This window comes from Puma concolor, chromosome A3 (genome assembly GCF_028749965.1).
Source record: "Puma concolor isolate L17-30 chromosome A3, mPumCon1.1.hap2, whole genome shotgun sequence".
NCBI classification, from domain to species: Eukaryota; Metazoa; Chordata; class Mammalia; order Carnivora; family Felidae; genus Puma; species Puma concolor.
The window spans coordinates 131,339,044-131,352,205 of record NC_141669.1 but is presented as its reverse complement, the minus strand read 5'-3'; the positions used below and the strand labels follow the sequence as shown (position 1 = coordinate 131,352,205).

Here is a 13,162-nt window from a genome sequence, read left to right as displayed (position 1 = left end):
GTTTGATTATCAGGGAAGATGAAAATTTATGAGCTGGATGTCAAGAAAATAGTCAATTTGTATGACTGGTGAATGGAATTGGAGAAGTGTGATTTATCATAGCCATTGAGTGATACCCTGCTTTTACGCAGATCTCTAATCTAGGAGTTATATTTTTTGTTGTTTTTTGTGTTTTTTTTTTTACATTTATTTATTTTTGAGAGAGAGAGTAGAGGACAGTGTGAGTGGAGGAAGGGCAGAGAGAGAAGGAGACATAGAATCCCAAGCAGGCTCCAGGCTCTGAACTGTCAGCAAAGAGTCTGATGCGGAGCTCGAACCCAGAAACCGTGTCATCATAACCTGAGCCAAAGTCTCATGACCTGAGTGAACACGCTTAACCAACTGAGCCACCCAGGAACCCCTCAATTTTTTTTTTAATGTTTATTTATTTTTGATAGAGTCAGAGAGACAGAGAGCACTAGCCAGGGAGGGGCAGAGAGGGAGAGAGACACAGAATCTGAAGCAGGCTCCAGGCTCTGAGCTGTCAGCACAAAGCCCAACACCAGGCTCGAACCCACAAACCGTGAGATCATGACCTGAGCCAAGACGCTTAACTGACTGAGCCACCCAGGCACCTCAGTTTTGGGGGGTTTTTTGTGTGTTTTTTTTTGTTTTGGGTTTTTTTTTTTTTTTTTTTTTTTTTTTTTAGTAGGCTCTATACCCAGCGTGGGGCTTGAACTCACCCCCCGGAGATCAAGATTTGAGTGGTCTATGAACGAAGCCAGCCAGGCGTGTCTCCATTTTTCTTTCAATTCTTCATTTAGACCCTTCAAGTCAAGCCATTAAAACCATACATGGTAATAAACTTAATTTACACAGTAACTTTGAATAGATGTGTTTAAAAAATCATAAAACGGTGCCTTCAAAAAAATGAAACAAATTTTATCAGTTGCTGTCATTACTTTTGTGAAAAACAATAATTTTGCCTTTGTTTTTTTTTGTGTGTGTTGGAAACAATGCATGCAGGGAAAATGCAAATCAAGACCACAGTGAAATATCATTGTATATTCACATGTCTGATAATACCGAGTATAGGAAAGGATGTGGCTCCGCAGTATCTCTCTCTCCCTTTGCTGGCAAAAATGTAATCTGGTGCCAGGACTTTAGCATAATCTCTTAAAGGGTCACCTGCAATCCGAAAATGTGTACATTCACTTAAACTCTGACACTTTTTTTAATGTTTATTTATTTTTGAGACAGAGCATGAGCAGGGAGGGGGCAGAGAGAGAGGGAGACACAATCTGAAGCAGGCTCCAGGCTCTGAGCTGTCAGCACACAGCCCGACGCGGGGCTCGAACTCACGAACTGTGAGATCATGACCTGAGCCGAAGCCCGATGCTTAACCGACTGAGCCACCCAGGCGCCCCTTTAAAAAAAATTTTTTTTAACGTTTGTTCATTTTTGAGAGACACAGAGACAGCGTGTGAATAGGTGAAGGGCAGAGAGAGAGGAAGACACAGAATCCGAAGCAGGCTCCAGGCTCCGAGCTGTCAGCACAGAGCCCGACGCAGGGCTCGAACTCACGAACTGTGAGATCATGACCTGAGCCGAAGTCAGACGCTTAACCGACTGAGCCACCCAGGTGCCCCAAACTCTGACACTTTTTTAGAAGGGTCACAGATGATACCCACACGCTTCAGAAAGACTGGGAAACAACCCAAGTGCCCACCACCAGGAGGGCAGATGAATAAACTGTGCTATTTTCACAGCAATGTGGATGCTTTTAGCAATATAATATGGGGGATTCCTAGAAAATTACACACGCTTTTTTAGTTCTTGAAAAAAACTAAAATTGTGGGGCACCTGGGTGGCTCAGTCGGTTGAGCGACCGACCTCGGCTCAGGTCATGATCTCGCAGTTCGTGGGTTCGAGCCCCGCGTCGGGCTCTGTGCTGACAGCTCCGAGCCTGGAGCCTGCTTCAGATTCTGTGACTCCCCCTCTCTCTACCCCTCCCCTGCCTACACTCTGTGTCTGTCTCTCAATAATAAATAAACGTTAAAAAAATTTTTTTTAATTAAAATTGTGTCTTTTAAGATTACATGCACGTGCAAAAGAACTTACTGAAAAGATAAAGCAAAGGAATGAAGTGTATGGGGTTTAGGTTGACAGCCGTGAAATTGGAGGAGGGGGCCATAGGAGAGACTCTACCTAACACTGACGCTCCCAGCTTTGGGCTCCCTGGTATCTCTTATACCCTAATAAGCCAGGGACCAAACAAGCCACCATTCAAGCCATCAATGAGCAGTAATGACCACGTGTCACGTACCAAGGATTAATCCAATCCTGGGCACCTGAGCTGATGAAACGCCATATAAATATCAAATACAAACACATACACACCCCAGGCACTATAAACGGGGTACCGGCGATCTCCCATCCTTCTGGCTGGGGGCACTTCTCCAGAGGCAACACCACCGTCCCCAGTTTATCCAGTAGCCTCTTGAGACATTCCACCAGACACAATAAAAGTAAGCACATGATAGGTTTTCAAATGGCTTTATGTGTATGTGTAACTACACCCACATCCCAAAGAAAAGTTTAAAGGTCGGGGCACCAGGGTGGCTCAGTGGGTTGGGCATCCGACTGGGACTCAGGTCATGATCTCGCGGTTTGTGGGTTCAAGCCCCTGCCTCAGGCTCTGTGCTGGCAGCTCGGAGGCTGGAGCCTGCTTCGGTTACTGTGTCTCTCTCTCTCTCTCTCTGTCCCTCCCCTGCTCATGCTGTCTCTCTCTGTCTCAAAAATAAACGTAAACATTAAAGAAAGAAAGAAAAGTTTAAAGGTTTAAAAAAAATTGGCTCTATAACTTAATCCCGGGGCACCTGGCTGGCTCAGTCCGTAGAGCACGAGAGTGTTGATCTCTGGGGGGTGAGTTCAAGCCCCACGTTGGGGGTACGGATTGCTTTTCTTTTTTTTAAGTCATAAATAAGTAATTTAACCTTGAGTGACCTCAGCTGGCATTACACAACCATCCCTAAAGTCAATTCAGAACTTGAAAATCAGCGGGAAGTTGGAGAACAGCTCAGTTTTTGAGAAAAGTAAAAATGCTCATCCCGCAGGCCGTACCCCACGATTTGCCAACGGTAACCCCAAGGACACGCGTTACAGGCGGCTGCCGAACCCCACGGGGCCCGCCCTAGCGGGCTTTCACCATCCTCGCTGTTAGAAACGCAGATTCTTAGGCCCCCGTCCCCACGGATTCAGAGCCGAGCCCGGGTCCTTTCTAACGAGGGCCCTCTCGTGATTCGCAGGTTTGGGCAAGCTTAGGGTACAGCCCCGCCTTGAGCAACTCCCCAGTTTGTAGAAAGTAAACACCTGAGCGGTGTAGGTGGCTCTCTTGCTCCCCGTGTTAACCTGATGCAAGGACGGATCCCCCTCGGGTCTCATCAAGGTCCCAGCCAGTCTGAGCTTGAACGCCAATTAGCTCAACACTTCCCCTCCCCAGACCACGCCTCGGTCACCTGCTAGGCAGGCCCACTCCCCTGCTGGCCCCAGGCTTCTCGCGTGTGGTCCTAGACCTGGGGCGCCAGAGTCACCGGACGAGGGTCGGGGTTTGAGGGCGCCGTATAGAAATACAGATTACCGGGCTCCGCCGCCTGAAGCCAAAACTTTCCGAAATCTGCATTTTTAATGAGCTCCTCCATAAAGTGGTTCATCTGCCGTTGGAGACTCTCTGGCCTCATTTAAATTTCAAATGCGAATATGCTGGAGGTCGAGCTTCTCAGCCTTGGCTGCACGTCAGAATAACCTGGGGAGCTTAAGAAAAAAATATATATATGTACACTAATGCCTAGGCTTCAGCCCAGACCAATTAAGTCAGAATCTAAGAGCACGGCCTGTGCAGCCGCAGCGGCAGTGGTTACCACCTGGGAGCTCGTTAGAAATACCGAAGCTCAGGCCCCACCCCAGACCCACTGAGTCAGAATCTGCATTTTAACGAGATCCCCAGTGATTCGTGCGCGCAGGAAAGTTGGAGGCGAGCTGTGCTTCTGAAATTTTAATGGGCAAGCGAATCACCTGGGGATCTCGTTAAAATGCAGACACGGTCTCTGCAACTTTAATGTGCATGCGAATCACCTGGGGAGCTTGTTAAAATGCAGATTCTGATTCGGCGGTCTGGGGTGGAGCCCGAGAGTCTGCATTTCTAACGAGCTCTCGGGTGGTGTGGGCTGCAGCGGCGCGGTCCGCTCTTCCCCGGGACCCCCCGAGGCCTTGGCGCCGGGCCAATCAGCCGTCAGGGTTCTTGATAAATCGCCCTGCTCGGCCCAGGCGCAAAATTGCCGGGACATGCGCGCTCCGGTCGCGGGGTTGGGGGGAAATTTCCGAACTCCGGGAAGCGGTCGTGGGAGAGGCGGGCCACTGGCGTGCGCGGCGCCGGGGGCCGCGATCCGCTCGCCATGTCGCGGCGCAAACAGGCCAAGCCCCAGCACCTGAACTCGGAGGAGCCGCAGCCCGCGCGCCCGGGGGTCGCCGACGCTGCCCCCGAGGGGGTGGGGCTGTTGGGTGAGTAGCGCTGCGGGCGCCCCGCCCGGGGGTTGCGGGCGGTTGTTCGGACGGTCCCGGGACCCGCGTGGGTGCGAGGCCTCGGGCGGGGCAGGGCGGCTGAGGCCCCCGAGTCGAGCGCGGCGGCTCAGCCCTCGGCGCCCCCGCCGCGCGCCTTTGTAAATTACACCTCCTTGTGAATTCTCTCTCCCGGGGCGAACTACGCCGAGCGCTAGCGAATCGCGAATCTTCTCCCCAAGGCGCTGGGCGGGCGCCCCGAGACCCTGTCCGAGGCCGTCTTCGGGGTGCGCCGGCGCCCGGGTCCTGGACCTGCTTCCTTGGCGCTGGTCCGGGGCGGGGCGCCTGGAAAGTGAGCCTTGTGAGTGCGGCGTCCCGAGCCCAGGGGGATTTCCGAAAGACGTCTGAGTTTCCGCAGCACCCCGGAGCTAGGGGCCGGGGTGGGGGGACGGGACACAGCAACGAACGAGCAAAAATCCCGCTCTTGCTCGAGTTTAGGGCCGAGTGGGGTCGGGAAAGATGGGACTCGAGATAGAGCGGTGAGGCGTAAGGTGCGTTAGGGGTGAGCGCCGGCTGCAAACCTGAAGCAGGGGAGGAGGTATTTCACATGGTCCGGGGAGGGCCTCCCCGAGGTGGGCATCGTCAGAGGGTGTGGGGGAGAGGCTTGGAGGTGGCTGGGGGAAGAGGAACCAGGTAGGAGGAACGGCCAGTGGGGGCCGCGGGGGGAGTCATCGAGGTTGCAGCCTGGGGTGGGGGAGGGGGGCGGGTCCAGTAAGGACTTCACCTTTTACTCTAAGCGAGGCTCTGGAGGGAGGGGGTGTGTTGAGCAGAGCAGCGCCACGGTAGGATTTAGCGGGCCGAGCCAGCTGCAGAGTGGCTGGAGGGGCTCGGAGCGAAGCTACGAGGCCCCCCGACTACCCTAAGCCCTCAGGGCGTTGTGGTCCGTGGAGCCTTGGCTTGTGGAGAGTTTGGCTAACTAGCTAAATTCCTGCGTCCACCCTTGGGCACCGCCCCCATTGGAATCTCTGGGGTGAGGCGGGGCTGGGGAATCTGCATTTCTAAGGCGCTTCCGTTCTGATAATCTCGGACTCGGATTAAGGTAATGTAAATTCTCACTCGATCGCCTCTCCCTGCCCTTCTCCCGCAGTTCGTTGAGAATCTCTCCTTAGTCCCAAATGAACTTTCTTCTCTCCCTCTCTCTCCATTTTCTCGGCCCAGGAAGGGAGCAAGGGACCTCGGGTCAGACGTCCAGCAGTGCAGATCGTTCTGGTGTGGGCTTTGAGAACCACGTATCCAAGGAGGTGGAGGAGGGGAGAAACTTAAGGAAACTACTCCTCAAATGATAGTATCTAAAACTGAAGTTTGGCTGGATGGTATTCCCATTAACCAAAACTCCCTAACTACCTTTGTGCCCAAGGACCGTGATGGACCCAGGTTGCCACTGGTGGGGGGGGGGGGGGGGAGCAGGCCCCCTGCTGATCTTCTAAAGAACTGGGGGGTGTTGAATCTTTTGGGGGAAGCCATTATAAAAGAGCATAACCCAAAGGACCCCTGGCTGTTGGTCAGTGCCATGGGCCTCTTTTCTCGAGTATAGTGTAGTGAAGACCCCTCCTAGAGACCCCCTCTGTTTAGAAGGCTTGTGGTGGTCTGTACCGTGCAGTACTTGGGGTGCCCCTGTGGGAGCAGGGCATAATCAGAACTAAACACTAGCTACCGCTGCAGAGACAAAAAACCTTCCGACTGATGCGGTTTTTCCCCTGCATCTTAGGTCTGTCGAGCTGAACAAAAGGCCCACCTCCTTTTTGAGGTTCGTGGAGGTCTTACTTTGCTTTAAGGTTAACTGGCAAATGGGTTTGCAACTCAGATAGGCTTTGGAAGAACTAAAATACAGCAGGTCACCTGGTAGACTTCAGTGGTGACCAGTTTAAAAAAAAAAAAAAAAAACAGAAAAAATCCCAAGAGTAACCTTCTAAAAGGAACGGCAGTTTTTCCTAGGGCTAAAGGGCCCACTGTGCTAAACAGGGTCCTGTCAAACGTGGCCCACCCCCACTTTGAGATGAGAAGGGACTCTGTCCCAGCTGCACGGTGCTCAGGAGAACGTGGGCTTCGAGCTTTCACTGGCTTCCTGGATGTTTAAAAGAGAAGGAAGGGGGCGCCTGGGTGGCGCAGTCGGTTAAGCGTCCGACTTCAGCTGGGTCACGATCTCGAGGTCCGGGAGTTCGAGCCCCGCGTCGGGCTCTGGGCTGACGGCTCTGGGCTGACGGCTCGGAGCCTGGAGCCTGTTTCCGATTCTGTGTCTCCCTCTCTCTCTGCCCCTCCCCCGCTCATGCTCTGTCTCTCTCTGTCCCAAAAATAAGCGTTGAAAACAAAAGGCAGTCCCTTTGGGGGGCCCTTCCATGCCACTCAACATTTTACCTGGATGCCCCTTTCTACCATTTTTTTGGTTTTGTTACCACTTTCACCCCTCAGTCTCTTCAGCCCGTTTCCACACCTTCGTGGCACGATGTGTCTCCCTCCCGTGGAGAATCGTGGCTCACGTGCATACACGTCAATAAAAACCATAATGATGATTTAATGACTTATGTAACAGGTCCTTTTATATATACTAAGACTTAACCTTCACCTAAACCTACGAAATCAGAGCTGTGATCCCCATTTTAGATACGGAAATTGAGGAATAGGGAAGCGGAGCAACTTCTCAGGGGCCACACGGCTAATAGAACCGAAATTTGAAACTTTGCAGCTGGCTTCGCGGTCAGTTCCCGAAACTACGGCGCCATACAATCTCATGTAGATTTCACTTTTCAATCTTCCTTGGTATCTGTGGGATTAAAAACCCTCCAGAATTTGACTGTTGTCTTTAATATGCATTGCTAGAGTGCAAGGTTTGGGGTTTGCTTCCAGGGCACATAGTGATGGGTTTCAGATCCGGCAGGTGTGGGTTCTGATCAGTTGGAAGACTTCTAGCCCCCTGGGCTTCAGCATCTCCTCTGAGCCAGCCCCTCAGAGCTTGCAAAAGTGTGGTTGCCAGGGGTGCCTGGGTGGCTCAGCCTGTTAAGCATCCAACTCTTGACTTAAGCTCAGGCCATGATCTCCGTTTGTGAGTTCCAGCCCTACATCTGGCTCTGTGCTGACAGCGTGGAGCCACCTTCTGATTAGGTCTATCTCTCTGCCCCTCCCGTGCATGGGTGTGTGTGTCCTTTCTCAAAAGTAAACATTTAGGGGCACCTGGGTGGCTCAGTCGGTTAAGCGTCCGACTTCGGCTCAGGTCATGATCTCACGGTCCGTGAGTTCGAGCCCCATGTCGGGCTCTGTGCTGACAGCTCAGAGCCTAGAGCCTGCTTCAGATTCTGTGTCTCCCTTTCTCTCTGACCCTCCCCCATTCATGCTCTGTCTCTCTCTGTCTCAAAAATATTTAAAAAAATAAACATTTAAAGTGTGATTGGCAGATCAGCATCAGCTGGGAACTTGTTAGATAACGAAAAACCAGCTCTACTCCAGATCCACTGAATCAGGAACTCTAAAGATGAAGCCCAAGCCGCCTGTGCCTTAATAAGCCCTCCAGGTAATCCAGGAGCACTTAAGCGTTGCCCTGGCATTGGGCCCCTATTTTAATGTGCACAGGAATCACCTGGGGATCTTGTTAAGGGGCAGATTGATTCTGTTGGTCTGGGACCTGAGGTTCTGCTTCTCTAACAAGCTTCCAAGTTACGCTGATAACTAGAAGCTCTGGGACCACCCTTCAAGTAGCAAAAGGGCTTAGAGTATATGCCGTAATCACTGGGGCCTGTTTTAAAAGTATGGGTTCCGGGATGCCAGGGTGGCGGTTGGTGGATTATCCAGCTCTTGATTTCGGCTCAAGTCCTGATCTCACGCTTTGTCTTGGGAGACCGTGCCTGGTGTCAGGCTCTGTGCTGATCGCGTGGGGCCTACTTGGGGTTCTCGCTCCCTGCCCCTCCGCCGCCCTCACTTGATCTTTCTCTCCTCCTCTCTCAAACTTAATTTTTTTTTTTTTTTTTGGTTCCTGGGATCTGCCCTTAACCCCAACCCCTAGTTATCTGCGGTGAGCACTGGGAAGGTACATTTAAAACCTACAACTCCCTGGGGCGCCTGGGTGGCTGAGTCGGTTAAGCGTCCAGCTTTGGCTCAGGTCATGATGACCTGGTTCATGAGTCCGAGCCCCACATCGGCCACTGTGCTGACAGCTTAGCGCCTGGAGCCTGCTTTGAATTCTGTGGCTCCCTCTCTCTCTACTCCTCCCCTGCTCATGCTCTCTTTCTCTGCTTCAAAAATAAATAAAAACATTAGGACCTTCAACTCCTGGGGCGACTGAGTGACTCGGTCCATTAAGCAACCAATCCTTGATGTAGGCTCAGGTTATGATCTCCTAGTTTGTGGAATTGACCCCTGCATCAGGGTCTGTGCTGACAGCACGGAGCCTGCTTGGGATCCCCCCCCACCCCCACCCCATCTCTCTGCCCCAACCCTGGCTCATGCTCTCTTTCAAAATGTTTTAAAAATAAGTAAAACCCACAATGCAGGTGATCCTGATACAGGTGTGGGGGCTCTCCTGTACATCGTAGGATGGTTTCAACATCCCTGGCCTGTACTCCCTAAATGCCACTATCCCCTATGTGTGTGCACATCTGACAGATGTCCCCAAGCATTGCCAGATGTCCGCTGGGGGCAAAATGACCCTCTGTTGAGAGCCACAGGATTAGGTCACTCGTTCACATCCTGTTAAGGGGCTCTGAGCACCACACTATTCAGATGTGACCTCTGCAGGCCTTTATTCCTGAATAGTGTTTACATGGCACCAGCTGGGTCACGCACGTACTGAGAACTTCCATTGTGCATTTCTTAACCCTACAACTCCGACAGGTCAATGATCCCTTCTTCAAGGGTAAGCTGAGGCTCAGAAAGGTTAAGTTTCAGTTAGCAAGTTGCTGAGCAAGCCCTGTACTGGAGTTGATGTCCTTCCCAGTGTGCTCAACGGCCTCTCCTGGTAAGAGGTTCGCCTTGACAAATCTCTCCCGGGGAATGGAATCCTCCTTGTATACCAGGAGCAAAAAGAATCCCAGTTCTTGGCCTCTAATTCCTACAGGAGTCAAGGCATGTATATTTTAAGACCGCAGACCTTGACAGCTTTTGTTTTCCCTTGGGTTTAAATCTATTTGGAGAGAAATCACTTTACCTTTTAGGAATACTTGGTCCTTGTGACAAATTCTTAAACCTCCCCATTAGCTCAAACCACATGAAACTGTGTGACCATTTTGGCCCACAAAAATGTCCGTTTTGCATGATTCTACCATCCTGGCAAAAGGTTACCGTGAACTTCGACATACCTGGTGCTGGGCTTCAAAGCCGACAGCGTGGCCAGTCTGGTTTCCTCTGTCCCACTATTCCCCTGCCCTGGATTACTTTGAAAATGAATCTGATACCTAGGCCTTGTAAGTATCTGTCCCTAAATGACGAGAATGCTCTCAAAACTGATTTCGTCTTTGCAATCTGAAGGGATTTTTTTTTTTTTTTCTTATCGAGCTTTGAGTGTTGATGTTTCTCGTGGTCTTGACTGGCTGTTCAAGTGTGTACAAATCAGGATTCAGAGAAACTCCTGATCGCAGAAATCATCTCAAGCCTTTGACTCTGGTTCCTCTCTGCCCCCCATCTTTAAGCGAGGTGTTGAAACCATGGTCTTTGTGTAGGAGTTCCGTGGTGCTGGAAGTGTGGTCTGTGACCTACTGAATGGAGACCAAGCAAATTCAGAAATTGAGAAAGCTTTTAAAAATAGCTTGATGTTTTCAAGGCACCCAGCTTTCCTCTCAAATAACATTTGGCCTTTTTGGTCCTATTTCACTTGTAATTTGTGTTACAACTTATAAAAAAAAAAATGTCCACGTGTGATGGATCAGAAAACGTCTGCAAACTAAGTTTTCCCTGGGTCATTTGAGAAGCACTGTTGCAAGTTTTGCCTCCTGGATCTTGCCAGTTGCCTGTCATGTTACCATTTCCCTTGTTCCCTGTGTTTCCTGGAAGTTGGTAGTTCAAGAAAGGACTTCTGTAAGGCCAGAGCGTACTTGGCTTTGTTTTTAATGTGTCGTCTTTTTTTTCCCCCCAAGGCTGTTCTAGCCTAAGACGCACCATGGTGGTTCCATTTGAGAAAGTAACGCTTTTTTTTTTTTCTTTTTTTGTCTCCATTTCAGCTTCAGAATTAGATAATGATCCCAAACCAACTTGTCCCGCCGTGGATGGCGGTGATGCTCAGAAAATCCCTGCCATGGCCCTTGCCCCAGAGTCGAAGGACCAAACCGTGATGCTTGGAGAAAGGACCTTCAACTGTTGCTATCCAGGTGAACCCCAAACGTGCCACGTGGAGCCCCTTCTCTGTACCGGGTGCTGGCGGACGAGCTCTGCCTCACTTTACCCGCTGAGCCCCTGTGCTGTGTTCCCACATGGTCCTGGCACACAGGAGCGTTCTGTGTGTTCTAAGTATCCTGTATGGCATCTGAGCTCAGTGTGACTTCCCAGAACTTCAGATTTCTGGTAGCTTCCTTTTGGAGCTTTATTTATTTATTTATTTTTTAGTGAACTTTTTTTTGTCAAAAACTTTTTAATGTTTATTTCTGAGAGACAGAGCACGAGCGGGGGAGGTGTAGAGAATCTGAAACAGGCTCTAGGCTCGAACCCACAGACTGAGATCATGACCTGAGCCAAAGTCCAATGCTCAACTGACTGAGCCACCCAGACCTGCCCAGCTTCTTTTTTAAGAAAAGCTGTTTTTTTTTTTTTTTTTTCCCTCCTAGGTTGCCACTTCAAAACTGTTCATGGCATGAAAGATCTGGACCGCCACCTGAGAATCCACACAGGTATCCGTTTGTTTGTTCAAAGCTTGAACGTTTAAAAAAAAAAAAAAAAGGATATGAATTTAAGTGTTGGCGTAGAATGTGGTAAGCAGGCCAGGAAGAGTCGATGCCTCGTGAAGTGGTCTGGTGGGGTGGGCTGTGACCTCAAAGGTCAGAAGCTAGGGGAAAAGTGCCGGCAAACCTGTTCCAGGAGATTGGATCAAGGCTGTTCACGAAGGGCTTTTCTGACGATTCTTAAAGTATGAAAGATGGCTCCGTAACCAGACAAGACCAGGAACATTCCAGCAGAGGGAGCAGCAGGGGCCAGGGCTTAGAAGGCACAAAATGAGTGGAGGGAAGGCTCCGCGGAGGCCCTGTGGCCCTAGTAAATGTCAGATGAGCATAATGAGGTTGCTTCTTAAAGGTTCCTTCTTGAGAGCAGCCAGCTGCTGAGAATACACAGAAAATGGGCTGGAGCAGAGGAGTGTCCATGATCTACAATTGGGGTCTGTACACTGTGGGCCAGATCTAACCTGTGCAGCTCATTTGTCGTCTGTGGCTGCTTTGGCCCCACGGTGGCATTGAGTAGTCACTAGAAAGACTGTGGTGCACAGATGTCTAAGATATTTACTATCCGGCTCTTTACAAAAACTTTGCCCACCGTTCGTCTTGGGTCCTAGTCCACGGGAGTTAAGATACTGGTCTGTGGGGCGCCTGGCCGGCTCAGTTGGAAGAGCATGTGACTCTTGATCTTGGGGTTGTGAGTTCAACCCCAAATTAGGTGTAGAAAGGACTAAGAATAAAAATGAATTTAAAAAAATTGCTGGTCTTTTGGCTCTTACAGAAACTGAAGTGGCTTAAACATGATCCACTTTCTCTCGAGTACGACTTAAGAAGGGAATACTCCCCAGCTGGTAGAATAGCCCTGTCATCCTTAATATAGGGCTTCATCTCCAAGGCAACTGCTCTCCCACTCCCGACTCGGTCAACCACTGGGAAGCAGAAGTAGGGGAGGGGCTTAAGGCATCCCTCCCTCAGGCCATGTCCTGCCCCACCCCCAAGCAGAATCCCTGATGACTCCTGGGATGGAAGCAGAACTTGGTCATGGCCACATCCTGCATCAAGGAGGGCTGGGAAGTCCTTTCCAGAAGGACAGCCTCCTGCCCAGCTGAACTTGGGAGCTCCAATAGGCAGGCTGCTTTCTGGGCGATGAGTCATCTCTGCCAGAAGTGGGCATCGTGCCGTGCAAACAAGAGAATGAAGGGTCCTTCTCACCAGGGAAGGGCAGGTCATGAAAGGGGGAAAGGGGTGTGCTGCAAGCATGGAACAGTGCCAGGGTGGACCGAGAAAGCTGTCGGAGACTAGACTAATAATCTATTGGAAAAATACAGAGCGTGTTGGGGATACAGGAAGTAGGCAAGGCCCTGTCCTTGGGGTTCAGAGTCTGTGATCTATCCAGAAGGGGGGGTGGACAGATGGCTTCCCTATTGGATGATTAGGCTATTTGTGTCCAATGCAGATGTTCTAGTTGTCTGAATCTCTTCACCAGTGGCAAAATAGGAGAGGGGTCTGGGTGTTCACAGCATCTCTCCCTCAGGGCATGACCCCGAAGGTAGTATCCCTCATGATTCATGGAATAGTGAGAGTGAGCTAATGGTGGCTTTAAAACCAAGGTATTTCTATCCTGTGACCATCCAAATTAGGTATGGTGGACAACCCCCATGGTTCCGGGGAGTCGGGCTCTTCCGTTGTCCCTTTGACACCCCGAGGATGTAGCTCACCTA

At 50.7% G+C, this 13,162-nt stretch overlaps 1 protein-coding gene across 3 annotated transcripts in view; it reads left to right on the top strand.

Moving 5' to 3' along the window:
• Positions 1 to 13,162, top strand: part of ZFP64 (ZFP64 zinc finger protein) — a 92,653-nt gene that overhangs the window by 67,910 nt on the left and 11,581 nt on the right. For 2 of the 3 annotated variants that reach the window (XM_086702506.1, XM_086702504.1), the window contains 2 exons: positions 10,740 to 10,886; positions 11,340 to 11,402. In XM_086702506.1, coding sequence (XP_086558632.1) covers positions 10,740 to 10,886; positions 11,340 to 11,402 — 210 coding nt within the window. Of the gene's footprint in view, positions 1 to 4,000; positions 4,540 to 10,739; positions 10,887 to 11,339; positions 11,403 to 13,162 lie in introns of those variants that run through there. The other variant, XM_086702507.1, reaches the window with a different exon arrangement.